This window comes from Haemorhous mexicanus, chromosome 18 (genome assembly GCF_027477595.1).
Source record: "Haemorhous mexicanus isolate bHaeMex1 chromosome 18, bHaeMex1.pri, whole genome shotgun sequence".
Classification (NCBI taxonomy): domain Eukaryota; kingdom Metazoa; phylum Chordata; class Aves; order Passeriformes; family Fringillidae; genus Haemorhous; species Haemorhous mexicanus.
In genome coordinates, this window is record NC_082358.1 from 10,735,153 (window position 1) to 10,762,241 (window position 27,089).

Consider the following 27,089-nt stretch of genomic DNA (forward strand, 5'->3'; position numbering starts at 1 on the left):
TACCTGTGAAAGAGCGGTTATATTTCTATGTTTTTATAGCAATATAATACTTCATATCAGATTGGGAAACATACTTCCAGATATTTTAAATTACCTGTACACCTAAACAGCCTGGGTATGGAACAGGAATGCCATGTTGCTGCTTACTAAAATCCTTGAATTGCCAGTCCCACAGCAACATAATAAATGCCCAGAATCCCAGGAGCTTTTGTTTAGCTCTGGAAACAACACACTCAGATAAAGCTCATTTTATAAACACTAAAATTCTAAAATTGCATTGCAATGTCCATATACATATATATATATATATATATACACACACATACATATATATATATAAAGAAAAACTTATAACTTTCATATACATACATATATATATATATATGTATATATATAAACTTCTAACTTTCATACACATATATATATACACATATATATATATATATATATATAAAGAAAAACTTCTAACTTTCATAAATACATCATACATAAAATAAGCTCCCAAAATACATTCATGCAATTCCCCATCTAAGATCCCTGCTTGTACCCAAGGTGTCTCTGGAAAGGGCAAGGCCTGGAGCCAAGTGAAGGTGGTGGGGCAGGGTTGGGGTAAATCCTGCATCAGTGGGTCTAATCCTGCCTCCCTAGAAAAACAGGGCTCTCCTGCACACTGTGCCCCATCAAAGCTGCACCAGCTGCCCTTCCACAAGCAGCCAAAAGCCACCATCCATCTCACCCTTATCACTTTTAGTTTTTCTACCAGTTACTAGAGATAGAAACAGAATCATTGAATGGTTTGAATCATTGAATGGGTTAAAGATCATTTTGTTTCAATCCCCTGCTGTGGGCAGAGACATCTTCAGTTCAATAGGTTTGCTCAAAACCCCACCCAAGCGGGCACTGAGCACTTCCAGGGATGGGGCAGGGGGTGCACAGTGTGTCCCAGCACTCATCAGGGGCTGGAAAACAAGGGCTTTGGAAGCAGAGAGGTCACCCTGTGGCTTTGGTGGAAGGAGATCTGTCAATGGGAGAAGCTGCTTTCCTCCACTGACCTGAATATCAACTACACTCCCAGCAGCACCATCCCTGTCTGCAACAGGAACACTCTGAGAGTCAGTCTTTGCTAATGAAGGAAGCAAATGCCCATCCTGTGTCCATTTGTGGAAGCATAAATACACAAAATATACAAAAACATCTACAAAGCAATTCTGAGTGGGAGCTGGCAGGAAGGAAGTGCAGTTGTGCAGCTCAGTGCTGCAGGTGCTGTCCTGTGACCACGGTGACACCAGGCAGGATTCCAGGGGCTCCCTTGCCTCCCCTGCACCCTGTGGCTGTGCAAACACTGGCACACCAAGCACCAACCTGGCCTGATCTGCACTCAGAGGGGAGCCAGACTCACACGTGCCCCAGTTCCACTTCTGCCCCTCAGAAAGGTCCTGATCAATATTGCAAGAGCACATTCAAAGGTCATTTTGGGAACTCTCCCTCTCTCCTTGCAAGCCAGTTACAAGCCAGCATCCCCCTTCCACAAGGCAGACCCATCCCTCAGGCTACTGGTCTAGAGACAAACTAAATTCACTCCAACCTTTCTGTTTACCCAAACCCACTGTCTTTACAGAACAACCCAAGATAAACATTGCATAGATCTGTATCTCACATCTTCCCACGCCCAGCGAACAGCAAGTTCAAGTTTTGCACAGTACATTACAAAAGGCATCACTTTTAAACAACACAAATTTAAAAAAACGAAGTGTCACCACGGTGTAAACCCTGCAATGGGTGAGGCAGTGAGTGTACAGTGCTTGGCAGCTCTGGGAATGGCTGCCTGTAGTGTACTGATGGATTTGCTAATCAAATCTCCTCTCCCAGTAATAGGACCTTGCATAATGAGAGAAGCTGCTCCTGAACAGAGTGATTCTGTGTGCCATGGGAAGGAGAAGGACACTGCCAGGGCTGTCTGCTTTGTGTGCAGCAGTTCAAGGGCCAGCTGACCCCTTTGCAGTGCAGACTGCAGAACAGCAGTGCTCCTCCCCAGCTTGGAAGTCCCAACAGGAGTTTTGCTACAGTTGGCTTTACAATTGAGATATTCAATACATTTGGCCCAGATCCTCTGGTGGTTTAAACCCCACATGCTCCATTGGAGTTACCAGTGATTACTTCCACAAGTGGAGAACGTGGTCCTGGCTTGTCACAGACACAGAATAAAGCTACAGTAGCCCTTTCTTTAAATAAAATTAAATAACTGCACGTGGCACCAGCGCACAACTTTAAATGTGCTTCTGCTGTCAAGAAAATAGCAAAGCACACCAGTGGTTACTTAAATTATTTATCTTCAACTAAAAAAAGAATAAAAATTTAAAATATTACTGTTGATTTAAAAACCCCTTGGGAAACTGCATAATGTCTTCTCGTGGTATTTCTCAGGCTGAAAAAGTCACTTGCATGTGGACAGCACTATATATCCTCTTCAGCTGGCAGTGAAGGCTTGTGCTCCTGGAGGTCACTGGTGCCATTTTCAGATGCATCCAAGCTGCCTGGAGCTGACTCTGGAGGTGGGGGTTTGTAGAGTAAACAGGCCACTATAAAGAAGGTTGTCCCGAGGACCTGCAGCCATGGAGACACCCCATTACTGTCAGCTCTCTCCCAAAACCAGGGGCCCACCCCACAACTGCAATGAGCTTTGCTGACCAAGCTCTGAGGAGGGAGGAGATGTTGGCCAGTCTGGGAAGCAGAGCAGCACACAGAACCAGAGGGGATAAAAATCTGAATTTAGCCAGCCCCATAGCAATGGGAATTTGGAAAAGTTCAGCCCCACACAGACACCTGGAGCACAGTGCTGCATGAGCCAACACTGCCTCAGCCCTTTGCTGGAAGGCTTTTGAAACCTCTTTATCACAGCAGCTGCTAAACACTACTGTCTAGGGCAAATGCTTGTTTGGGAGCAGTTAAAATGATAGTTTTCTGCTAATAAATAAAGCCCACAGCTCTAAGCTCTCTTATTTTCTAGCAGTGACTGGGGAATGGTTATTTACAGCCTGCCCACAATGCCATCCCTCACTCTCACTAATACGCTGCCCTTGGATATTTTACTCCATTTCTAGCAAAAATCACTTTGTTTGCTGTTGGAAGGAGGTATTTCATATGGTGCAATAGAAGCTGTAATCCTAGAAAATAATGGGAATTTAACAGAATGATGGTGTCTGGAGCACCATTACCTGATGAGAAGCTAACACAGCTTTTGCCTTCCCTGAGAAATTTCTTGCGTGAAAATTTAATTTTGTCTGGGGGTGGGCTAGATCAGGGCAACCTAATTTTGTAAAATTCTTTCCCAGAGCAAAACATTATGTCCTAAAAACCTCTCTGCTTTACCAGGGAGTGGAGATAAGCAGCAGCATCACCTTGTAGACCAGTCCAGCGACGAGGGTGTACTGGCTCATGGCTGAGTTCTGGTAAATGTAGCAGGAGCCCTGCTCCCCACACTGGTCCTGCCAGAGCAGGCAGGATTTATCAATCATGGAGCCAAAGGCAATGGGGCCAGGGATACCTCCTGTGGGCAGAGAGAGAAGAGAGAGGGCACCTTCAGTTTGGGCAGCACTTTGGAGAAAAGCACCAGGCTCTGCTGATACCATGATTAAGAGAACTCATCCTGCAGCATCCAGAGCCACCAGGTATCAAAAATATGCTGGATTTCAAGATCTGAGAGTCCAGCAGGTCTTTTGGCCATCCCGACCTACATGTTTCACTGAAGCCAAAAGACACTCACAGGAGCTTCAACACCTCTGCTCCTTTTCCTTAAAATTAGGGCCCACTGGCAGGACATTGAACCTCTGTCACCTGTGACGTGTTACAGAACCCTCCACCCTCCATTCAGTTTGTAAATCACATGCAAAGGGAATTAGGTTGTCCTGGATGAGAGCAAAAGAAAGAAAGCATCCTTCTTTTCAGCAGTGTGTGTCTTACTACCTCCTTTTCCAACCCAGTGGGTTTTATTCCTGGGTGACAGAACCACCAGACCTTTTTGGAGTGCAAATTCCCTCTGCTCCATACCTAAGGTTCGTACCACAATCCACTGGATCCCGAGTGCAAAGGATCTTTGTCTGTCAGAGACACACCTGGGGAGAAAAAGGGGCTTGTTTAAAAATGCTGCCAGGCTGCACCACCTCCCTGCTTCACAACTCCAGGTCCTCAAGTCCAGCACACCTGGGACCTCCAACACACCTGGGACCTGCAGCTCACCTGGGACCTCCATCCCTCTGGAGATTTAGGATCACCCCAGTGCAGTGTCCCTCCACCCCTGCTGTAAATGTGTGTATTCCATGTCAAAGGACAAAGCTCCCAGTGCTGAAATCTCCTTTCCTAGCTAGACTGGGACAGGAACTAGTCCTGCTGTCTCCGGGCTGCCACCAACTCAGTGGTTCCCATCACACCTTTCCCATGCTTGATCCAGCAGGATAAAGCAGAGAGGAGGATATTGGGCCTTCTTGCAGTGCTGGCAGAGGACGAGGCCATCCCTGCTTACCTCAGAGTGGCAGTCAGGGCAGGAATGCTGCTCAGGAAGGTGAAGAGGATGACCACAAATATGAAGCACAGGAGCAAGGGCTTTTTGGCACAGGAGGAGGTGCATTTCCCTGCCTCTGCTTTGCCAGAGCCAGGCAGGAGGGCTTTGTCAACACAGCTGCACTCTTGGTAGACCTGGGAAAGAAAGGCTGGTGGGGGCTCTGCTGAGGAGAGTGTGGTGACAGTTAAAGCTTTAAAAATAAGAAATTCAGGGGGGGCAGAAAGCAGCTGGTTAGACTCCCAGAATGTAGAAATCAAGCTGCATTTTTGACACACCTCTGTTTCCAAACAGGTCAATCAAGCAAGGGAAATTAACTCTGCCAGGCAACTGAGTATCACCGCTACCCTCCCTAAGCCTTTGCCTGACTCCATGAGCAACATGCTGGGAGGATGAGGAGGTGCATCATGTTCATTCAAGACCCAAAAGGAGCACTAGGACAGAAATCAGGGGCTGAACAAGCTCCCTGCCTGCCTGGGTGATTTTCCATGGATTTCAGCAGAGTTTGACCCAGAATGAGGCAAAGATGATTGGACACAATGAGAGAAGTAAAGCAGGGTGACCTCAGAGTACCTCCTGCCTTCATCTCACGTGGTACCTGAGAGCATCCACCCTGCCCTGCCTGATTTTACACTGATTTGCAGCAAAGCTCAAACCTTTTGCAGAGCCAACCAAATCACTCCAGAGATGTGCCACCACCCTGTTCATGCACAGTGCTTCCAGACCTACCTTCTTGCCATTCCTGAGGTTTACAGACACACTTTTGCAGCCAGCGTGGCAGGGGGAGTAGTACATGATGCCATCAGTGCCACAGACAGGGCTGTAGGTGTCCTGCAGACAGCCACACTGGGCATTGCAGGCTGCTGTCAGGTTGAGGTGCCCACCTGGCAAAGCACTGAGGGAAACACAGGAGCAGTCAGTGAGCAGCACTTTACAGGAGGAAGTGGGGAGAGGAAGGACAGGGGGAGTTGTGATGGAACCCCAAGGAGTACAAAGCCAGGTTTGGAAAGGCTTTCATCCCACCACATCTTAACCATGTCCTGGAGCTGTCTCTCCCACAGCCACCAAGGGAGTTTAAGTGACCAGCTCTTAGGGTGATACTTCCATTCAGAGAGGAGGTTCCCACTTTTGGTCCAGTTTATCCCACTGGATAGAGATGGGGGCTGCTGCAAAGGCAGCTGAAGAGGGCAGTATCTCCCACTCTGGTGCTGCTGATCTTCCCTCCCTTACTAACTAGGGAGCCTCTTTGATAAACTCCATCTCACTGCAAAACTCAGGACATCTATTTTCTGTGTCTCACCCTCTGCCTGTAGGACTCACCAGACATCAGCTTTCACCCCCAACACATCCACCCATGACTGCCACCAGCACTGTGTGTTTGAGTTACCCTGCTCTGAGCAGAGCCCCTCAGGACAGACAGACAGGGTGGTGGTTGTTACCTTCCATCATACATCTGGGTTACTCCTGCCATGGGCATGTTAGGGCAGTGGATAAAAAAAATGAATATGGCCAGCAGACTTGACACTGTGCAAAGCAAACACAACTTGATGATTCCTGAGCAGCGGAGTTTAAATTTATTCACAAGGAATCCTCCCAGGAATGTGCCTCCCCCTCCGGCTGGCACAACCAGATAACCTGAAAAAGAAGAGGAAAAAACCCACAATTGTGTTTGGAAATGTCAGCAAGGAGTTTTCAGGTTTGAATACATTAATTGCAGAGTATTTTGCATACAAATGACTCCTTGCTTTCTGTGTGGCTTCTTGGTGGGAGATCAGTGGATGTTGCTGCAGTGGGTGGTCCTGTGTAACAGCTCAGGTAATTTGGCACGAGCCTGTTGAAGAAGCTTTTCCTACCCAGAGGTCTTAAAACTGACTCTTTGAGAAGCACATCATGAGTGCTGATGCTTGTTGGACACCATTCCTTGGTCTATGTTACAGCACAGGTGAGGATCTCCCAGTTTCTGGATGCTAACAAAATATCCCCCCAGCCCTGACATCCCTCCTCAGAGGAAATGTTTAGCCAATGTTTCCTGGTGATGCACTAGCAGGAATTACAATTATTTTGCCTTCCTCTAGAGGGTAACAGATGGCTACAGAAGTGACACATTTCCTCCTGATGTTAGTAAATGCAGCTCTGGAAATGCACTGGGTGTAGGTGTGCTGATAGGAAATGATCCCATCCAACAGCTGAAGGGGATAACCAGTCCATAATTAAACTGCAAAGCATCTGTCTCCATTCTAAACGAGCTAAAAGTGCTCTTCTACTTGTTGGCAAAATGGGAAAACATTGCAAAAACATGTTTTCCTTACCAAAAAAGGTGGCAGCTTCAGAGGCACTTAAACTAAACTGAGACTCCAGGAATTTGGGTCCAAAGGTGGACATCCCAGCAATCAGTGTTGCTTCAGTTGCTCCTGCTAAGCAGAGGAAGATGAAGGTGGGGTTCTTCAGAAGTAGCAGCACTGACCTGGGAAGGACAAATATATTGGAATTGAATCACTGATTTCAGGCACATTTTGATTTCAGGTCTTCCAAGTCAGAAGGATCAAATACAGCATCCCATCATCCTGCAACTCTTTGAAAGGAAAAACACCAGAAGGAAGATAATTGGGGTTTGAAGGAGCTTTTCCTGTCAGTCAGTGACACAGAGTGTATGTGTGTGATGTAACTCACACTAAGGGCACCCACAACTTCTACATGGATGATTTCAGCAGGAATTTTCCAACATTTAGGGTCAGGCTGAGTACTTTGTCTGTTTGAATGGGGCAGTACTGAGAGGACATCCCTCCTCACCAAATCTCCATCATTTCAAGGTTTTATTAGTGCCTGTTGGCAGATATCTTGGGACCCCTGACTCGACCAAGAGCAGATTTGTGCTACATCCTCACATGCACACGTTACTTGTTCACCCACACTCTCAGAACAATAACAACCTCTGATAACCAGAGATGTTTTATAACTCAGGGGAAATACCAAGCAAGCCTTTCTATATGGAGGAAACACCTCCAAGACACCTGAAAAACAGAAAGCAATCTTTCTGCCACAATCTAAGCCCAGTTTTACTTGAAGCTTAACGTATAAATTGAGTAACTCCATTTTCTTTTGACCCACTGGGATTTAGGAGAGAGCCACAGATATGCCTGAGAAATTGCCATGTGTCATTTATATGCAGATCCAGCAATAATTCCATCCCTGAGATGCAGAAAGGCCCTCAGGCACAGGGGATGGTCTCAATTATCTCTCACTATCTCGGATATTGGACTAAGAGGACTGACATTGCTTCTCAGGGGATGTTTTGTAACCAGCTTCAAATTCTGCCCCATGACTTCCCCCTAGCCAAGCCCAGGCCAGTGCCACAGGTCATCCCATTTCTGGGATGGGCACAAATCCTACAAGAGGGATGCTCACAGAGCAGAAAGGCACAGTCACCACCTCCTGCTCTGGTGGAAATGTGAGATCAGAGAAAACCTGCCTTGGTACAAGCAAGGGAGAGACATGCTGAGGCTCAGAGTCAGATTTATGCAACTTTACTCACATGGAGAATTTCATTACATCAAAAGAACAAAGAAGCTGAAAGACAGAAATACCACACATTCCTACACTTTGATTACAGGGGGCTTTACACTGCCTAGCTCTTGGGATTAGTTTAATGTACTATTTTATTTTCCAGATTTTTTTGACTGTGATTAATTTAGAAGCATAAAGCCTAACATTTTAGTGAGCAAGTGCTTGTAGATCTCGTGGCTGAGGCAGAAAACAGACAGTACTTTCACCTTTTTACAGAGAAGAGTAAAAGAGAATGCTCCCTGACACTAGTGTGACTTTGTACCCTCTGCCCAAAAGTTACAGGCTGGACTTGCAAGTAGGAAAATGCAAAAGAACTCCCTTCAGCACTAAGAATAAGGACTTACTCAATTTAATCTGTCTGAAGACAGAAGATGTAGCTGTGAGGAGCTATGGCACATAAAACCTTACCAAAGACTGCACAAACCTTTTTATTACATCAGCAGGACATTAAACACACCCAGAAATCACCTAATTCTTGAATAGCCTTGCCAGTGCTCAGTTGTTGCAGCCAAGGGGATTTCAGGAGGCCCAGCACTGCAGAGAAGAATCCCACCAGCTAAAAAAGCTGAGCCTCCAAGGCTTTACTGATATGGGCACATACAGGAACTCTTTCTCACATAATGCTTCTCTGAGTAGGTTGGGACCACCTGCATGATCAGAGCCTGCTCCTTTGAGCATGGCATGTCCACAACACCCCAGATAAATGGATATTTATCCAATTTACAGCATGTGAATGGGGGCTTTTCTAGCAAAAAATGACACACACTGTCACCAGCACCAAGGGAACAGAGGCCACAGCTGCTTGTGCTGAAGATCAGGGCTTGCCAGGCCAGACAGTGATCCTCACAAACTCCACCCTGCAGCCTGCAGGGACAAAGCCTCCTCTTTGTACAGCTCTAATGCCCTCCCTTTGAGTCCCTCTGCTCTCACAGGAGGGGTTGCTCCATGACAGAAATCATATGGAAGCAGAGAAAGGAAAATGCTGTTTTATCAGGCCTTTTCAACCCAGGAGTTAATACAGAAGTGTCTCCAGGGCACAGGATTAGGCTGTATGGGCTGCATTCCTGTGAGCTCTCAGGTAGCACTGTGAATGCAGCAACCCATGAACCTCACTTAGAAAGGGCCTGATGGCATGGAACAGTATTTTATTTCACCAGTATTTCTGCTTATCTTTGTGAGTCTGTTACTGCCTGTACTGTGAGAAAATGTGTGGCACACAGTCCCTGACCAAGACAAAAAGAACAGGGAGTGTCCTTTGGCCTCACCCTCTAGCCTGGTCCACGTGTCCCCAGGAGCTGCCTGCACAGATGGGATCCCCTCTTTAATGCAAATTTCCAGAGCAGAAAGCCTTGAAGGCACTTCCCTTTCATTAATCAAAACCAGGGACCACAAAAGTCTGTTGGGTTCCTGCTTTCAAACCACACTGAGGTCTGGACTGGTCTGAATTCTCTGATACAAGTTCCCACCTTTGGGGATTTGTTATTCAGAAACAAGATGTGAAAGATGCTCCTGGAGGAGGACTGTCTCTGTTCCTGCTGTCAGACATCAGAAACAGTGGGAGCTTTGCCCCAGACAAGCAAGAAAAGCATCAGCCACTGAATATCATCCCTCTCTGCTGCCCTGTTTGTGTTGGTTTTAGTCACAGACTTATCGTTATTTAAATGCAGGTTTTGAATTCAATTTCCGTGAGCAGAACAAGCCGTGACCTCGGAAAATGGCACCCAGTCAAGAATGCCATTTAATAACAGCACTCAAGTCTGTTCAGTGTAATATTCTTCATACAACTGCCTCAACTCCTGGTAAACTTCCTCCAAAGTCTCCAAGCATTTCAGATGGGTGTGAGCCGTTGTATTGACACAACACAGCTCGACTGGGGCTGAAACTTCCTGTTCTGAGCACCTGTTCTGCTTCCATGCTCCTCTGCCAGCACAACAAAGACCACAACTAATGCTCAGAAGTGACTGCTGGCAGCAGCCTGGGGTTTAGCAACATCTTTGCAGGGAGCAGCCATCACACATGGATAAAATCTCCTCCCTAAAAACGGTCCTGGGAGAAATAGTTTAAAAAAACAGGAAGATGTCAATGGTGACAGATCCCCTTATTGACTGCAAGCTCCAAAAGGAATCAATATCCAGGTATGTCTGCAACATCCAGAGCCTCCATGCCAGCTAACCCCCTGCAATAAATAAAGCAGCACCTCTCCCCCTGCCCTCCATTTCAATACAACTCAACACAACAAAAAAAAAATCATAAAATATTTCAAAAATCCATAACAAAAATACATGTTTAAAAGATCACATTTTGTTTTGGCTCCTGCTTTGTTCCCATCACAGAGCTGAGCAGCAGCTCAAGATTAAGCAAGTTGCTGTGTCACTGCCTTGCTGGAGAGATAAGAAATAGTAATATATAAAAGGTGGCTGGAAGATGTGAAGGCAAAAGAAATAAAAAGGAAACGAAGAATAAAAGAGAAAAGGAACTGAAAGTTACAGTGTGGTATATTTTGTTCCCTGGCTTTGGAATGGAGCTGTGAGAATCACAGAGCCTGTTTCATCTCGTTTCTCATTAAAAATGACAAAACAGGGATCTAACCCAAGTAAAAATAGAGGAAAGGAATAAAGCCCCGAGGGGCTGGGGAGGAGGAGCTGTTGGAAACATGCAATCGGGCCAGGTGAGGCCAGGCAGAAGCAGAAAGGCAGAAATAATGCTGCAGGGGAGAGGGAGGGTGCTGGCAATGCATGGGCATCTCCCATCACCTAAAGCTTGGCATCAACACTCAGCAACACTCAGTGTGTGGCACAGCACTGCAGGTGGACACGAGCTTCTGAAAACCCAGATGGGACCATCCACTTGTCCCCTGCTCCCCCATGGGATCCCCAGGACCAGTTCTAGCTCAGCCTCTTTGCCAAGAGCTCCCAGACCTTGACAGGACCAGGCACTTCTACATCTCCTCTGCAGGAAAGGGTCTGAAGAAGTGCAACACCTTTGAGCTGGCAGGGCTGGAGGAAGCTCAGCTTCGGCTCATTACTCTCTGTCCCCTTTGCAGGGCTCCCTAACCTCTGTGTGGGGTGGCTTTCTCACCGAGGCAGATCTTTCACTGTTTTCCCAAAGTCTGGATCCGACGCTTTTTTGTGGCTGCCATCCTTCAGCTGATGAGCCTCTGACACCCTCATGACGATGTAGCGCTGGGAGCCTGGAAATGAGAGGCAAAGGGAAGGAGGAGTGTGTCAGACACAGGGTGTGGATGCCTCTGAAGCTGTGCATTTGCAGGGGGAAAACGCAGCGTGACATCCTCCCTCCACCAACAGCTGCAAGGGACAAGCAGTAACAGAGGCAGATGGGGTGAAATCCATTTAGGAATTCCAACTTAAACACAGGAAGCTGCTCCTTTGCTCCCACGTCCCCAGCCAGACACGTGCAGGAGGATGGATGGAAGCCCCAGGGCGAGCGCAGTCCCAGCCCGAACCCCGAGCCCAGGAGGAGCCCTGTGTACCTGGGAGGCGCTGGGGGTAGCCCAGGATGGGGATGGAGATGAGGAGGGAGGCGGCCCCAGCCCCCAGGAAGCCGATCCACCAGGCCCCCACCCACAGCGTGTTCTCGGGGGCCATGTCGGTCCTGCAGGAAGAGAAGCCAAAGGGACAAAGGGACAGAGGAGATGGTTGGGGACGGAGCAGGGCAGCCCCGTGGGCCTCTCCCTGAGGCTGGCAGGGGCCAAGGGGTCACGGGGATGACAGCAAAGGTCACTGAGTGATCTGATGGGGATGCCATGTCCACCATCCCTCCAGCCTCAACACAGTACAACACGAGCCCAGGAAATCACACCGTTTCACCCTCATTTAATCTCTGGTTTGCACATTTGCCTCACTGCTTTTCAGCTGTGCCTTGAGGGTTGCCAAGATCTTTGCTCCACCCCAAAAAGACTCTTTGCAAGAAAATTGGTGGAAATAACTCATTTATTCTCCTGGAAACCCATTCCCCCTTTTTAATCCATTCATCTGGTCTAGTAAATTATGTCCAAGCCTAAGGCAGAGGGGTTGGAACTAGATGATCATTAAGGTCCCTTCCAACCCAAAGCATTCTGTGATTCTGTGATCTACCAAAGAGCCTGGAAGGAAAGAAGAATAAATCACAAATATTACAAAGCAAGGAGGGACTAAGCATCCTGGTGGGATGACTGGGAGGGTGAGCAGCACTGCTGGGAGCACCACCTCATCAGGGAACTCATTCAAAAAATTCACCTGCTGCTCACAGCCTCATTAGCACAGGCAGCGCAGCGTGAGGAAGGATTTAAGCTGACAGGTTCCTCAGCAATTTCCCTTCAGCAGCAGTGCTAATGCAAACCACCCTTCCAGCCTCCCTGTCTGCAGACACACCACCCAACACCCCAGGCACACTTCCACCCAGCCACCAGCTCATTGCTCCAGATCATTGGTATTATTTTTTTCTACCCCAAAGGAAACACAGAGCAGAAAGGGAAAGGAACAAGATTTTTTTTTAACGACTTACTCTCTGCCAATTTCAGTATAAATATTTAGAAACATTCCTCCTACCAGATAACCCGCTGCAGGCCCAAGGATTGCAGCAGTGTAGAAAACAGCTGAAAGGGAAAACAAGTCGTGTTAGACAACGTCAGCCAGGGATCCCAGCGTGATTCCCTCCTGGATGCAGGATGCTCAGCCTCTGGCTGCCTCACACCCTTCCCACTAAACCACCAAGACACAAACCCAGACCATTCCAACAAGTTTTCCTCTCACACTTCTGTTCCAGGGAAGCTTTTGCATCCAACCTGGGAAGATTTATAGTATGGGGCAGGTAAAATTGGTTCAGAATTAAACCATATTTAGCAGGGATGCTGCTGACCCCACTGCCACATCCTGACTGCCACAGCAATGAGCAGCAGGATTCTCTCCCCACTGACAACACGAAATGTCTACACTAAACACAGCACCACTGGCACTTATTTCAGTTTGCTGTTTAAATCATGACACATGGAAAGATCAACTTGCTGATGATCTTGTGATCTCCTTCCCACACTACACAGCCTTCTGATACAGCATGGGCAGACTGACACATTTTGAAATTGCTGAAAGATCACCCTTTTGGCACTTTCACCAACAGGACTGTGAGTGTTTGGCAGCTGCTGAGTGACCAGTGATGCAGAGGAGTGAGCTGAGCCTCTTCTCTCAGCTGTGCTTTGCACCAGCAGTAGCTGAGCAGCCCAGTGACCATCCCTGCTGTGCTGAGGCCTGAAGGGATGATGATCTAAAGACAGAGATTAGATATAAATGATGGTGATAAAACACTGGCACAGGCTGCCCAAACAGGTGGTGGATATTCCATCCCTTGACACATTCAGGGTCAGACAGGATGTGTCTCTGAGCTGAGTTGAAAGTGTCCCTTCTCATTGGACTAGATGACCTTTAAAGGTCCTTTTGCCCAAATCATGCTGTGATTCTATGCCTTTTTGCATGGATGGGGGTATGGCCTCATGGCTGGCTGCCAGTGATGCTAATGCCACATGGGCTGGCCCCACACCAGGAGCAGGAGGCACTCCCCACCTGCAGGAACTGCAGGAGGAAAAATACCCAAAAAAGCTCACAGTTTTCCTCCTGGTAAATAATCAAAACAGCTGCCACATCCCTCTGAGTTCCACCCTCAACTGGAAGAAAAGGCTGAGCAGTGTCAGGAGAGGTGCTCCCTGTGTGGGCTGGGAGATGATGAGGGACCATGACCTCTCCTTCCCATCACCCTGTGCTAAAGGGCTGGAGCTGCCCTTCAGCCCCACTCACCAATGTACACAGGGGAGTAGTTGGTCTTGACGTTTTCATCTAAGTAGGTGACGCCGAGCGTGTAGAGCGGCGTGGCTCCCATGCCGTGCAGGAACTGCCCCAGCATGAAGACAAACCTGTAGCCAGAGAGGCTGGAGGCGGCCTGGGAGCAGGGCAGGCTCTGGTTCCCCCCGCAGACGCCCACCTGGGCCGCCGAGCGCGCCTCGTACGGGCCCGTGGTGAAGTGGGGCAGGGCGAAGAGCAGGGAGCCCAGGCCCATGAGCAGCACCCCCCAGCCCAGCCAGCGCGGCTTGTGGCCGTTCCCCCCGAAGTAGCTGACGAAGGTGAGGCAGATGCAGGCGGCGATGTCGTAGGAGCTGGCGATCAGCCCGCTCTGGTAGCTGCGCAGGTCGAAGCGGCGCTCGATGGAGGTGATGACGGTGTTGATGAAGCCGTTCACGGTCATGCCCTGCAGGAAGGAGGCCACGCAGAGGAAGAACAAGACCCCCTTGGATGTGTTGCAGAGCTGCAGGCAGCCGGGGGTGAAGCCCCCCCAGCCACAGGCCAGTTCCTCCCCTTCGGCAGACACGTATTTGATCCCTTCTTCGAGCGGCGTCTCGTCCTGCGCAGGGCTGGGTGCGCAGAGGGGCTCGGCACAGGAGCCCGAGGGGCTGGGAGCCCCCGAGGGGCTGGGAGCCCCCGAGGAGGAGATGCCATTGCTCAGGGGGGTGCTGCAGCCATCGCCCTCCCTCGCTGCGCCCAGCGGCTGGCCGGCCTCGCCACCGTGAGGGGATGGGAGGGAGAAGTCGAGGGGCTGAGCGAAACAAAAGCCATTTTCTCTGGTGGAGTTCTGGGGCATTGCCATGAACGGGAATGCAGAGTCCAGTGGCAGACTGAGGTGGGCTGGTGGCCAGGGTAGCTTTGTGGGGCAGCGAGGACCAGCCTGTCCAGGAGATGCAATTTTCAGCACTTACTTCAGTAGGGAGACGGTGAAAGTCTGAGCCAAGACCATTCTGATCTGTGCAAAGAGAAATTTTACATGCTTTTACATGAAACCATGCTCAAACACCTCAAATATTCTTCTTTTTTAAAATAAGTATAAGCATTTCACTGTGCAGTTCACCTGGTCACATGCCTTCCACCGTGGGATGTGCTGGTACCTCAGGTGTCAGGGCATCACTAACATTACAGAAAAGAAAAAAATATTCAAGAGTCTTAAAAGAAAAGCACCTCTAAGGCAGTGCCCCCACCCACTGAAGCCCCTTATCCCTCCTCTGATAAATACCTGCATCCCTCTTCTTCCCCCTGCAGAGAACAGCCCACACAGCTACAAGTTTCCCACTGCTAGAAGTCCTTTGGTCTCTCTTTCACACTCTGCCAATAACAGTTTATAATTATCCTGAAAAGTTTCCACAGTCAGATTGATTTTATTCCAAGCCCTCAGATCTGTTTACAACTATTCAGTAAAATCCTTTCTATAACTAATTAGACTACATGCCATTTCAGAGCAGGCTGGAGGGCAGAGGCAGCTGACTCTAACCTGATTACCAATGCAGACTGCTTTCTTTCACCCTGTTCCTGTGCATTGCATCACCTGACCCTGCCAGCAACCAAGAGTATTTTTCCTTAAATGCCTTGGTTGAACTCTAAATGATGAAATTAATAAGGTTCTCCCTTGAAAACTGGTCTTAAATATGCAACAAATGCTAAGCGAGAGCTGTTTAATAAGAGAGCATCCTCAAAGCATCCTGTATTTCTCAATAATTTTGCCAATATCTGTTTGAGAGGTTCCCACAAAAATGCTCCCCCTGAGATGACAGCCTCACCAGCATGGAAGAGGGAAAAAGGGCTTTTTTTCCCTGATAAAATGAACTCTGTTCAGATGGCTGTAACCTGGGAGTATTGCAGCCTTTGGTGAAGACGTTAATGCTTATCTGTGTGCTGCTGTAAAAAAATGATTGACATTTGCTAAATAGATTTGCTTCTCTGTACCAGCAGGTCTTGCAGGCACTGGGGCAGGAGGACTTGGCAGAAAGTGATGCTCAGAGCACCACCAAGGTGCTGCTCCTACCCCAGAAGGGCAGAGGACAGCCCATATGTGCCACCAAATCTTAAACATTCATGTCAGGAGTGCTACAACACGTCTGGTCCTTAAAGTAGGCTAAACTTTCACTTGCAAATAACTTTATCATAATAACCCTGTCTGGGGAGCAGTGTTCATGGACTATTTCCTATTTCAAGCTCCAGATTGAAGCAGAGACTAGATGACAGTGCAGGGCAGGTGAGCCTGGTGGGCAGGAGGTCACTGCTTTGCAGCTCCACGCTGGACTCCTCCAGGTAACTCCTACCTTAGTTGGCTGAGTACAGCCAGGTAACTTTGATCTGGAAAGTGTAAATGCAAAAACTGACTGCAGGGGTTGAAATTTTGCTGCAGAGACAGACTGTTGTAATGTGCTGGCACAAAAAAATGATGCCTTGGTGCAAGGCTCTATTTTTTCCACTTTTTTTGCTTCTCCAGTGTTCTTATGACTCTTACAGCTCTAAATCTGTTTCTCATCTTTGGATGCAATATTGGAAGCAATAAATAAGCCTGCTTTAGCACTCTGTTAAAGTCAGGAGTGATTATTAGGTGCTGAATCAGGCTCTAAGGGGCGGAATGGTTCATACTCATGTAAATCAAACGCCTCCTTGCACAGCAGCCAGGGCTGCAGCTGCACCCTCCTCCTATCAAACTTGTATCAGACTCATGTCTGATGTTACACTTGACTGCACTTGTAAAGAAGGTTTCTTGGCTGGGGATTGATTTTGCTCTCACTGATTCCAGCAGACAGAAAAAGCACATCTCTGTTATTACCTGATATGCAAGCAGGAGCTGTGAGCTCCCCAACTGGCGCAGCTTCACCCTGGAGGGAACACTCCTTTAAACACTGGGATCTCTCCTTTGATACCTCATGAATTTATATTGATATTTTGGTATTTCATGAGTCAGGAAAGAGATTACAGCTCTTCGTCAAAGGTTTTATTTTCTTGGTGGCAGCAGTCTGGGCCACCGGACCCAGGTGACCACATCATCCCCTCTTCAACTCCTGCCACTGTTAACAGCAAACAGGGTGAAACATTTCCAAGAAAGCAGACAGCCTTTCCTCCAGGCAGCAGATGTTTCCCCCCACCCAGAAGCCTTCTCAGCCCCAACAGCCCCTCCTGCACACATCCCAGTGGACCTGGGCTAATGACTCGTGCCCAGGTGCCGTGGGCAGGGAGCCCACTCCTGCTCTGCGCTGCCCCCCGAGCTGCTTGGCACCTCTTGAAGTATTTATAAACTGGCTGTGACACCTTCACTGTGGGTATCAGCTTTCACAGGAGCCATATGCCACTTTAGAGGACAAAATACAATCTTCAGGGCAAAAAATCCAAGCAACTTCATGCACTTCCTAATCATTCATATTCTTTCGAGCCATCCATTTATTGCCTCCCATTCATCTCTGTTTTTAATGACTCAGCGGGTGATTTCTTGCTTACACTGAATCAGTCCCAATGCTATTATCTCTCTGCCATAGATTTCCTCATTTTGCTGCAAGATTTCTACTTTTTTTTTTTCCACTGTACAGCTGGTTCCAGAGTGCCAACATTATCGAGTCAACACAGCAGAAGTAGCAAGGCAATGAAAGCATATGATTTGTATTTCCTGATGAAATCTGTAAAGACTTCCCCCCCCATAATATTTAGCATTAAATCAATAGTAAAACTTACAAGCTTTTCATCAGGTGATCATTTAAAAAGTCACAGGACCAATTAAAAACATTTTGTATTTCTGCCAAGGACTGCGATGAGATTAATGTTGCAAATTAACTCATAACTGACATGCAAAATAATCCCATTTGCTGAAACATGCCCAATAATAGTTAATCTTGCCTTCCATATTACGGTTTTTTGACTTTTATATGGTATTATTGTGGCAAATCACATCTATACATAACTTCTGCTTTCCACAGCTGAGCACAGTTTATGAGTAGACTTAGCATTTTTTTCAATTCTATTGCATACATGGAGATATTTCCTAAAGAACAGGGGTGAGGGATTAAAAATGATCAGGAAGTGTACTGCAAACAGGAGAGCAGCAGCCCCAGGCAATGCTTGCTGACTGTGATAGGTCTTTATTTTCCTCTGTGTCTCCTCTATTTTTATTTTCCTCGAAGTGTGAGTCAATCTGGAATTACTGATCAAGTACTTAGAATCTGGGAAAGTCCATATCCAAGAACTAAGCTCATATTACTGCAGCAAGGGATAAATTCATCTGGGTTTGTCCATTTAACTTCTCTTGGTAACACACAGTGAATTTTCCTCGGAGAGTTTGGCTTCAGAGGATTAGCAGCACTCCTTCTGTCATGGCTGATAAACACCATATGGATCAAGTGTAATCCACTGGCTGCTCCAGGAGTGGGGAAGCCTCCCAGAAGTGAGATAAATCCACATCCCAGTCCTGTGAACAGGACTTGTTCTTAGGGCACTGCTTCAGTGCAAGGGAGATAAAAGCAAGAATGGGATGAGTGAGTTGTTCTGAGTAACACTGAACTGGTTTCTTGGCAGCTGAGGAACTTCACCCAGCTCACACCAACTGTAAACCTTATATTTTTAGCCTAGTTTTTAAAAGCATCCCTTTGGATCAGCAATAGAAAGGATGCTGCTATTGTGGGATTGGCATGAGGACTGGACTGGAACCTTTGATAAGCAATTCCTGTGGGAACAGCGTGGTCCTGCACACATGGAAAAGTTACAGGAATGAGAAACACACCCAGAGAGCAGCCAGCTGACCATGTACTGAATGCTGTGCTCACCATCAGTGTTGCAGGGACAGACAGAGGATGAGGGAGGAACTTCCTAGGAATGGGGGGCAACAGGAATATCCTGACCCACCCCTCATGTCAGAGACCTGCTTTTACATGATTAGCCCTACTGGAGTCTGAAGCATGGAAGAGAGCAGCAAAAACTGGCTTCGAGTTATCACATGAGCAAGGACATATTTGTAATTACATAAATTCCAAATAGTAGAGCTTAGCCCTCACAAACCCTTTGTGTGTTTTCCAAGTGCTTTCCATTCACTGGGAAATTATTGCAATATGCACAAGAAATCAGGAAGGTGGCTTGGATAATTTTCAATTAGCTGCTTGAAAATGCTTTGAAGATACATCCAGCCAGATTTTCTGAGTCTATTTACTTGTTCCAGCTTATCTGTGCAAATACAATTGGCTGCAGCTGCCTCAGACCATCTTTAGAAACTTGCAGTGCCAACGTACAGAGCAGATTTAACCCAGACACTGCTTTTTGCCATAACACAGATTCACCAGACAAAAGGGTCTTTTATGCTATAATTCCTAACTCCCCTCCCTAATGTCACTCTTGCTTTAATGTCTTTTTCCTACCCATACAAATGGCCAATGCTGGGAAGGTTTCTACGCTGGCATAGCACTGTGCCTTCCATCACTGTCACTGCCCATGGAGCTGGGTGTTTCCAGATACTCCACCAGCATTTTCCCAGCCCCTAGCCCTGCATGGTGTTATTTTCCATCATTTGGATTCTTGCAACTCATTAAAGAATATTCTGTATACAGCATACTCTTTCTGCATGAGCTGCTGGTCAGCTCTTCCCAAAGATTACCAGTTAGTTCCTACAGCTGTCCCTTCTCTGTTTCCAAGCAGAAGATGCAGACTCAGGCAAATCCTTTATGATGTAAGAAATTAAATGAAATGAGCAAAACCCAAATAAAGACTGAGACACGTGATTCTCTGGTGCTTCTAAAGATAGAAGCACTACAATTCAAAAAAATGCAACATCCTGTGTTACACAACTCAAGGATGTTGAGATGTATTTCAGAATAGATGTATTTCAATAATGTTGACATTTATCATGGTTTACAGGCACTTACACTTTTTTATACTTGTGGTTTGATCAATATGAGGGTAGAAACAAAAAAGAAAACCAGATGGAATGTTACCATGAAACTACCTAGAACTTCACTTTTCCCTGAGACACAATTGCCTTTCAGCCCCTCTTTTCTGCACTACAGGGACTTTCTGTAGTGAACACAAGGTCATTTTGCTCTACCAGCCAAGGACAGACTTTAGCTCGAGCTTTCTATAACAAGTTCTCCAGCTCACTCCTGTATTTGTGGGCTGGATGCCCACTCATTCAAGTCCAACCAGACAACACAGAGCTCAGTGGAGAACATTAGAAGAGCTAAAATCATCACAGAAAAAGAAACTTGCTGTTCATCAGCATCTCCTGCAACACACCGCTGCAGTGAGCACAGGACAACATGAGATGGGCAGGTGGAAACACGGAGCCAGGTGGGAGCAGGAGAGACACACACCGAGGATTCAGCTGAGGGAAGGGCATTTCCCCACAAATCCCCTTGTTTTTTGTAGATCAGCAAGTTACATCCTCCCCAAACAGCCCTGGGAGCCTGAGCTCACCGGTGCACACCACTTAGCCTGGATCTTGTTTAACATCCAGTGATGCTCCCTAATCCTCTTAGGTATTAGTCTTGAGATTCCTGCCAAGCAGGGGAACAGCAGAGCCTCCCAGACAGCACTTAAATGAACTCACTGCTTGAAATGTGCATTGCTTCAAAATGCAGTAGAACTCCAGCTGTTCTGCTTTGGTTAACCTCAGATTAGCACCTTGGAGGTCACTGCGGCGTGCAAAATGCAAAGTTAAATCACCTCCACTTCTGTGTCTCAGGTGACTCCCTAGGAAGCAATTGTGCACTAGGACTGCAATTTTTTCTCTCATAATGACTTGTTTAAAGCTAAGTACCTAATCTGAGTTAGACATTCCTATTGTGTCTCTGTTGCCAACTGCAAGGAGATCATCACGTTCAGGTTACCCACAGCCCTCAAGTCGCAGAATCGCAGAATAATTTGACTTTGAAGAGAGCTCAGAGACCATCCAGTTTCTGCCCATGAGCTGGACACCTTCCACTATCCCAGGCTGCTCCAAGCTCTATCCAACCCAGCCTTGGACACTTCCAGGGATCCAGGGGCAGCCCCAGCTTCTCTGGGCAACCTGTGCCAGGGCCTCACCACCCTCACATGAAGAATTTCTTCCTAATATCTAACCTAAAACTACTTTCTTTCAGTTTGAAGGTATTTCCACTTGTCTACCACTCCATGCCCCTGTAAAAATTCCTTCTCCAGCTTCCTTTAGGCACTGGAAGGGGCTCTAAAGTCACCCAGAGCCATATTTTGTCCAGGCTGAATTACCCCAGCTGTCAGAGCCTGTATTCCCAGCAGAAGTGCTCCACCCTCAGTCCTCTCCCTTGTCTCCACAAGGATTATTTTGCGTTGTTAAATCACCCATTATTGCAGATATGATCTGGAGAAGGAACAGGTACACAATCATATTTCTGTTGGATTAGCTGAGGATATTACTCCGAGCTTATCCTGGCCTCATGTTGGCTACCACAACAGAAACAATATTTGATCTAGCACAAAGCCAGATGGTGCAAAATTAACCCATTCAGCACAAATCTGATGTGGCACAGGGAATTTGGTCCAGCACTGGCACAGGCTTACTTGGCTGAAAGAATTCTGACACAGCATCTGCAGCCTCTAAGTTTCCTGATACCAAGTACTCCCCACCCATCCCCTAAAGATGAGCTAAACAGGCATCACACTTCATTTTATTTCATACTTTTAGATAAACAGAATGTCAGCTTGCAGATAATTTGCATTTGCTCATGCAATACCCTAGATCTTGACAGGCTGTGGTATATTGGGGGATTTCTCTGAAGAGGGCAGATCCCTATTTGTGTCATCAAGAGGAAATGATGAACACTTTCAAAGGGATGACTTCTCTTCATTCTCTGACTCAAAATCCCACAACCAAAAATTAGAGCAGCTATGAAGTGAAGGGCAGGAACTCAGGACCAAAGGGGAATTGGGGCAGAGCACAAGATCAGCACAGTGGCAGCTGGCCACTGCCACCAAGGATGGGTGGGAAGAAGCCAACCTGGCATGCTCCCTCCCTTAGAAACCTCAGATTCATTCCAATGGCAGCTCCTTGTGCTGCAAGTTCCCAGAGGGTGCAGCAACATCTCATGCAGAAAGCACTGAACATCTCAAGCATGATGCCCACAAAGCACAAGGGCTTGTAAATGGGCAGGTGCATCCTGGCTGTGCTGTCCGTGGCTGCTGGCTTCTCCCATGGCTGGATGCCTCTAAATAAATAAATAAAAATCCCCTCTGATCAGAAGAGGTGAGACTCCACCAACTCCTTTGAGAGGTGGAAAAATGCTGAGGCATATCCTTCAGCATTAAGAGAACCCCAGCTCAGTATGAAACAGCAATTCCACACACACACATCAATATACACACCAAGGGACACAGACAGAGGTGAGTGCACACTTCCTGCAAGAACCACATGCCCTGCAGGCTGGCACATCCTTCATCTGACAGTGCTCAACCCGGTCAGCAACTCATTCCAACTGCCAGGGAGCAAATTGGTGCCAAATGGGGTTTCTTCCTGAGATAAAGGAATAGACAGGCATAGAATGTTCCCACTGGCAACTCCAAACACCTGCTGGATTTGGAGGGGTTTGCTGAGCAGTGGGGAGACATGTCCTGCCTTGTACCCTCCCCTTTCTCATGCACCAGGAACCACAGCAGCTGCTGGAGGATGGATTTCCTTGGAAATCTGGAAACTGCCTTCAGAGGATTCCCTCTTCCACAGAGCAGCACAGTGTAGCTTCCTTTCTGGAAACCACAGGAACTTTTCAATATTCTATATTCAGTATTTCAATATTCAAAGTCAGGAACTTTCCTACTCTTCTTGGTAAGGACCTGCTCACATCCTACAGTCCTCACACCAGTAAAAATGGGCACAGCAGAATAACCTTGTCCTTGGGCATTGGCTCAAGGAGGTCACTGAGGACTGAGTTTGACCCATGTTCCCTCAGAAATGATGGTCCAGATCCTGCCATTGCTGCTAAACCAGGGTGGTGTTTGTCCACACCAGGCACCCAAGCAGGGCTCTCAAGATGGCTCAAAGAAAGCAACAGGGAATTCAGGGGAACAAAAACTGGCTGGTTCATGGTAGTAGCAAATCCTTTTTACTGCCTCTTGGAAAAGGCAGTAGTTCAAAATTTTAATTATTTAAAAACAAGAATATTGGAGACAGGTAATCAGTCTATCACAGCCTGGTAACCTACTTTTCACTCCTTTTAATTCAGTTTCTCTGAATTAAACTCTTTTCAATGTTTACTGCCAAATAAGAGGATAATATGCAACACCAAAGGGCTGACAAGTTACTCAGGGTTACATGGGGACTCCAGAAAAGGCTGATTCTGCTATAACCAAGCCCCACATCTGGCTCAAAGATCTAAATCCTCAGTGACTGAATTCACTCCAGCAACCCAAGCAGACTGTGAAGTAGCTCTGAAAGCACTGTGAGGAAATCCTATTTTTTCTGGGAATTCTTATGCTAACATAAAGCTCCACAGCATCTGTCCTGGGCAAACCCTTCCAGCCCAGGCAAGGTAGAGCAGCCTCATCACTGCTCTGACTGGCTGAGATTCTGTTTCCTACTGGACTTTTAAAGCAAAAGAATATTGAATTAAAATTTCAAATCTGATTTATTTGGAATATGGCAAGCTAAAAAGATTGATGCAGTTTTTCAAGGAGAGGCTAGGAGAGAAAAAAAGTCTAAAAGAGTTGAAGACCTTCAGATATTATGGGGACTTTTTATTTCTGTGTCATGGGTCGCTACCAGTTATCAAAACTCCAAAATCTAAATGTTTTTTTTTTCTCTCTTAATCCCATCCCAAAAAATAAACTCCTATCACAGAGGATATCCAAAGCACTTGAACTGACAAATATGAAGCTATAAAAATGTCAAAAAAGCACTTTTCCTTGGATTTTTTGTTCAGCCAGAATATTATGAAATCAAAGTATTTTTTAGGGAAAAAAGTGTTTGATCCTGCTTTCTCAACATGAAAGTGACTCCCTAACTCCTTCAAACCATCAGCCAAAGTTAAACAAAGCTTGTCAGCATTTCATTTTTTTTTCTTGAAGCAACCAAGCCAAGCTCTGGGAGTTCCACTGACTGAAGATTATTGATGCCATACAGCAATATGCCATTAACAATAGCAATTAAATTCATCTTTATTATAACTCTGCAGACGTCAGTGAAGCAGCACAAGTGAAGAAAGGGGACTTCACTGCTCTAGGAATTTCAAGAGCAGCTGGAAAGGCTCAGCACTTTGCTGAACGAAGTGAACCAGAATAAACAGAGTATTTCCCAGTGCTAACATATTCCTACTGATCAAGCTCATTTACAATCTAGAGGTGGAATGACACTCTTTTTGGCAGCAGCAACATTGCAGAACTCCAGGTTCAGGGGTACTTCTGCCTGAAGAGAGATTTAAGGTTAGAACAACACTGCTCTGCTAATAATAAACACTTCACTGCCTCATCACATGCTCTCCTCTGTACTTGAGAGAGCTCTGACACAAAATCCACTGAAGTTAGTGGCCCTCTCTGAGTACTTGTCTACAATCACTTATCCCATCTGCTGAAGTGGGGTGGATGGCTTTGTCTGGGACTCAGGGAGCAGATGAAGTCTCTGGCTGTGGGAGCGCTTTCCGCGGACGGTGCTGCAGGAACTCTTTGTTCTCCAGCCCCGCCGCTCAGCTCGCACGCCACCGGGTCACTCAGGGCCAAGATGGAACAAAACTAATCCTGTGGTGGGGAGGTCTAGGAATAAATCAGGGTTGAAAAGGGACAGGAGAGTGGCTGCAGGAGAGGAGATCCCACAGGAGGCACAGAGGGCTGGGATAGCAGGGCACAAGTGCAGGGGCAGCCACACTGCCATGGACCCCGCGGTCAAAGCCCCTGACCCTGCCTGGGCTGTGTTCTGGGCTGCTCCAGCTCCCATATTCTGCTCCTCTGCACAAGGATAAGCCCCTCACCAGACCAAGGCAATGCAGTTTTCAACCGTGCTGGGGAAGCACAGCACCCTTCAGGGTGGCTGGAGAAACCCAGGCCAATGCAGTTCATTGCACCCGTAACAGCCTGTGCAAGGTCGGTAACTCTTACTGTTGCCTTAACACAGTGACTTCAATTCATTTAGTAAAAAATCCAAAGGGAGAAGCTTTCCCCTGAAATCATACCCAGCATCTCACTAACCCACCAGCAAAAAGCTGCCAACTCTGTTCTGTGGGTGCAGAGTCTTGCAAAACTTTTCCACCGTTCACTGTGATTATGCAAGATACAAATGTCCCAGGCTCTGAAAAATCAACTTACAGGCAACACCTCAAGGAACACATGAGGAAGACAAAAAACCCAAATGGTACAGCAGAATGTATGGTGACCTGCATATGAGCACCTTCATCCAGGCAAAGTCAGGATTCTGGGCTTGGCACACCCAATTAAAATAAAGAAAAGCAAAACAAGTGCTCAGTGATGCTTTTTGGGGTGGACTGAGCAAAATGAGCAGCATAAAACAGAGCAATGATTCCCTGCTACTGCAGGGTGTAAAGCCTCAAATGGGAGGGCAGGATCCTCCCCAGCATGTTCCATGCTGCAAAGACACACACACACACACACACACACACACACACACACACAAAGATTAAAACTGCCTGGAGGAGTTTGCAGTCATGAGGCACCGAGCAGCTGGATGCTGATCTCCCTAAGCCGGTGGGTATTTCTTTTGTTAGTGGCTGATCCCATCTTCCCCCGTGCCTGGAAATCGCTAATCTCTGTAAAGACTTCCAGAGAGTGCTTGCTCAGGTAGTTCCTGGTTTTACTGGCTAAGAATATCCAACCCAAGCAGGAATCGCTGCTTCCCAGTCTCATCTCTCATCCCAGGGTCACACTTCGTGTTTCTGCCACTGTCACCGTGCAGGTTTGCCCCATGGGCAGGAGAACTGGAGGGATTGACAGAGGAGCGGCCACTTCCCAGGGCTCCAGGCGGCACCTGTGACACCTGAGCACCTCATCACTCACCGCAGGGCTGTGATGGAGTCTTGGCGGGGCAGGTGGCTCTGATCTGTCTTCCCCAGCCCGCTCAGGGCACAGAGCTGCTGCTTCAGTTTCCGACCACTTTTGGCAGTTTGCAAGCCAGACCTCTTTGCATATAAATAGCTAATTTTTTTTTTTTCCTTTTCATTATTTGACTAACCCGCTCCCCCCACAGCTTCATCCTTTCTCACGTTTACAAGAACTCTGACACACTTTTCTGAAGATCTCCTTTGTGTTCTGCCTCAATTGCTATTTTAATGTGTGTTTTTACAACCAACTGGCACTACAGAAAGTAGGAGCCCAGAAAAATATATATATATATGAAAAGAGGTGCCAGGCAGGGATAACTTCAGGTCTGTAGTGCGTTGCCTGGTAAAATCAAACAGATATAAAATGGTAATAAAATGTTAATGCAATAAACTCATGTGATTAAGGTCCACTTGTGCTTTTTAGGCTCTCAGAGCACAAAACCATGGTTTTATTACAGCAGCTTTTGATTTGTACCATCTGAACAAATGGGTTATAAAAGTAATACAAGGCAAGTAACTAAAGTGCTCTGATTCCACCCAGCATCCTGCCCGCTACTAACTTCAGTTCTGCTCCTGTGAAACTGATAAATTTATCATTAACGTAACATTTTTTTTTCTTATTGTAAGGATCCTGCCATGCCACTTTACTACCTTTCCGTACTTTTAAAGGAAATTAGCATCTTTTAAATTTTCCACAGCAAGACACGGTCACACTACAAGGAAAACCCCAAACCGCAGTGATTCAGTCCGAACACAGCTCAGGCAGCAACCCAGCCTCGCAGCATCCTCTCAGACCATCGCAAAGCGGAAAACCTAAATGACCAGGGCCATTTCTGTCACTCTCCTGCCGTGACATCCACAGGGCTGTTCCCAGCCACCAAAAGCCCCCAGAGCGGGGCTGAGCCCCGTCCGAGCCCCCCGTGAGCTCCGCATCCCCATCCCCGCGCCCTTGGGGCTCCCCCGCAGCCGCGTGGGCACCGCCCGGCAGGTCCTGCCCAAGCTGGGGAGGCTCTCCCGGGCATGCCCCGGTCTCGCATGTCTCCCCGCACCCCCTGCCCGCTGCAGTGCCCGCAGCGATGCCCGGTGCCCGGTACCTGCCGCCGCCGCCGCCGCCGCTGCCCGCGCTCCGCCGCCTCCGCTCGGCGCTGGGGCCGGGCC

The 27,089-nt window shown here is 47.3% G+C and overlaps 1 protein-coding gene across 2 annotated transcripts; it reads right to left on the reverse strand.

Annotated features, from left to right (window-relative positions):
• Positions 1-27,089, reverse strand: SLCO4A1 (solute carrier organic anion transporter family member 4A1). 2 transcript variants are annotated; one of them, XM_059862494.1, is made up of 13 exons: positions 27,026-27,042; positions 15,008-15,063; positions 13,906-14,902; positions 12,623-12,713; positions 11,610-11,731; positions 11,198-11,309; positions 6,865-7,019; positions 5,995-6,190; positions 5,285-5,450; positions 4,520-4,692; positions 4,048-4,112; positions 3,399-3,547; positions 1-2,604 (listed from the first exon to the last, which is right to left on the reverse strand). In XM_059862494.1, the coding sequence occupies exons 3-13, from the start codon at positions 14,747-14,749 to the stop codon at positions 2,455-2,457; spliced, it is 2,223 nt and encodes a 740-aa protein (XP_059718477.1). In that variant the 5' UTR covers positions 14,750-14,902; positions 15,008-15,063; positions 27,026-27,042; the 3' UTR covers positions 1-2,454. The 2 variants fall into 2 exon arrangements, with proteins under 2 accessions (XP_059718477.1, XP_059718478.1); XM_059862495.1 differs by lacking the exon at positions 15,008-15,063 and having other exon boundaries at positions 27,026-27,089.

What these genes read in the sequence shown, in the direction of transcription:
- SLCO4A1 (XM_059862495.1), bottom strand. Translation starts at nt 14,749, where the DNA reads ATGGCAATGCCCCAGAACTCCACCAGAGAAAATGGCTTTTGTTTCGCT. An exon ending in ACCTCAGGAATGGCAAGAAG is followed by an intron (nt 4,693 to 5,284) that starts GTAGGTCTGGAA and finishes TTTCTTTCCCAG; the next exon opens with GTCTACCAAGAGTGCAGCTG. An exon ending in TCGCTGGACTGGTCTACAAG is followed by an intron (nt 2,605 to 3,398) that starts GTGATGCTGCTG and finishes CCATGGCTGCAG; the next exon opens with GTCCTCGGGACAACCTTCTT.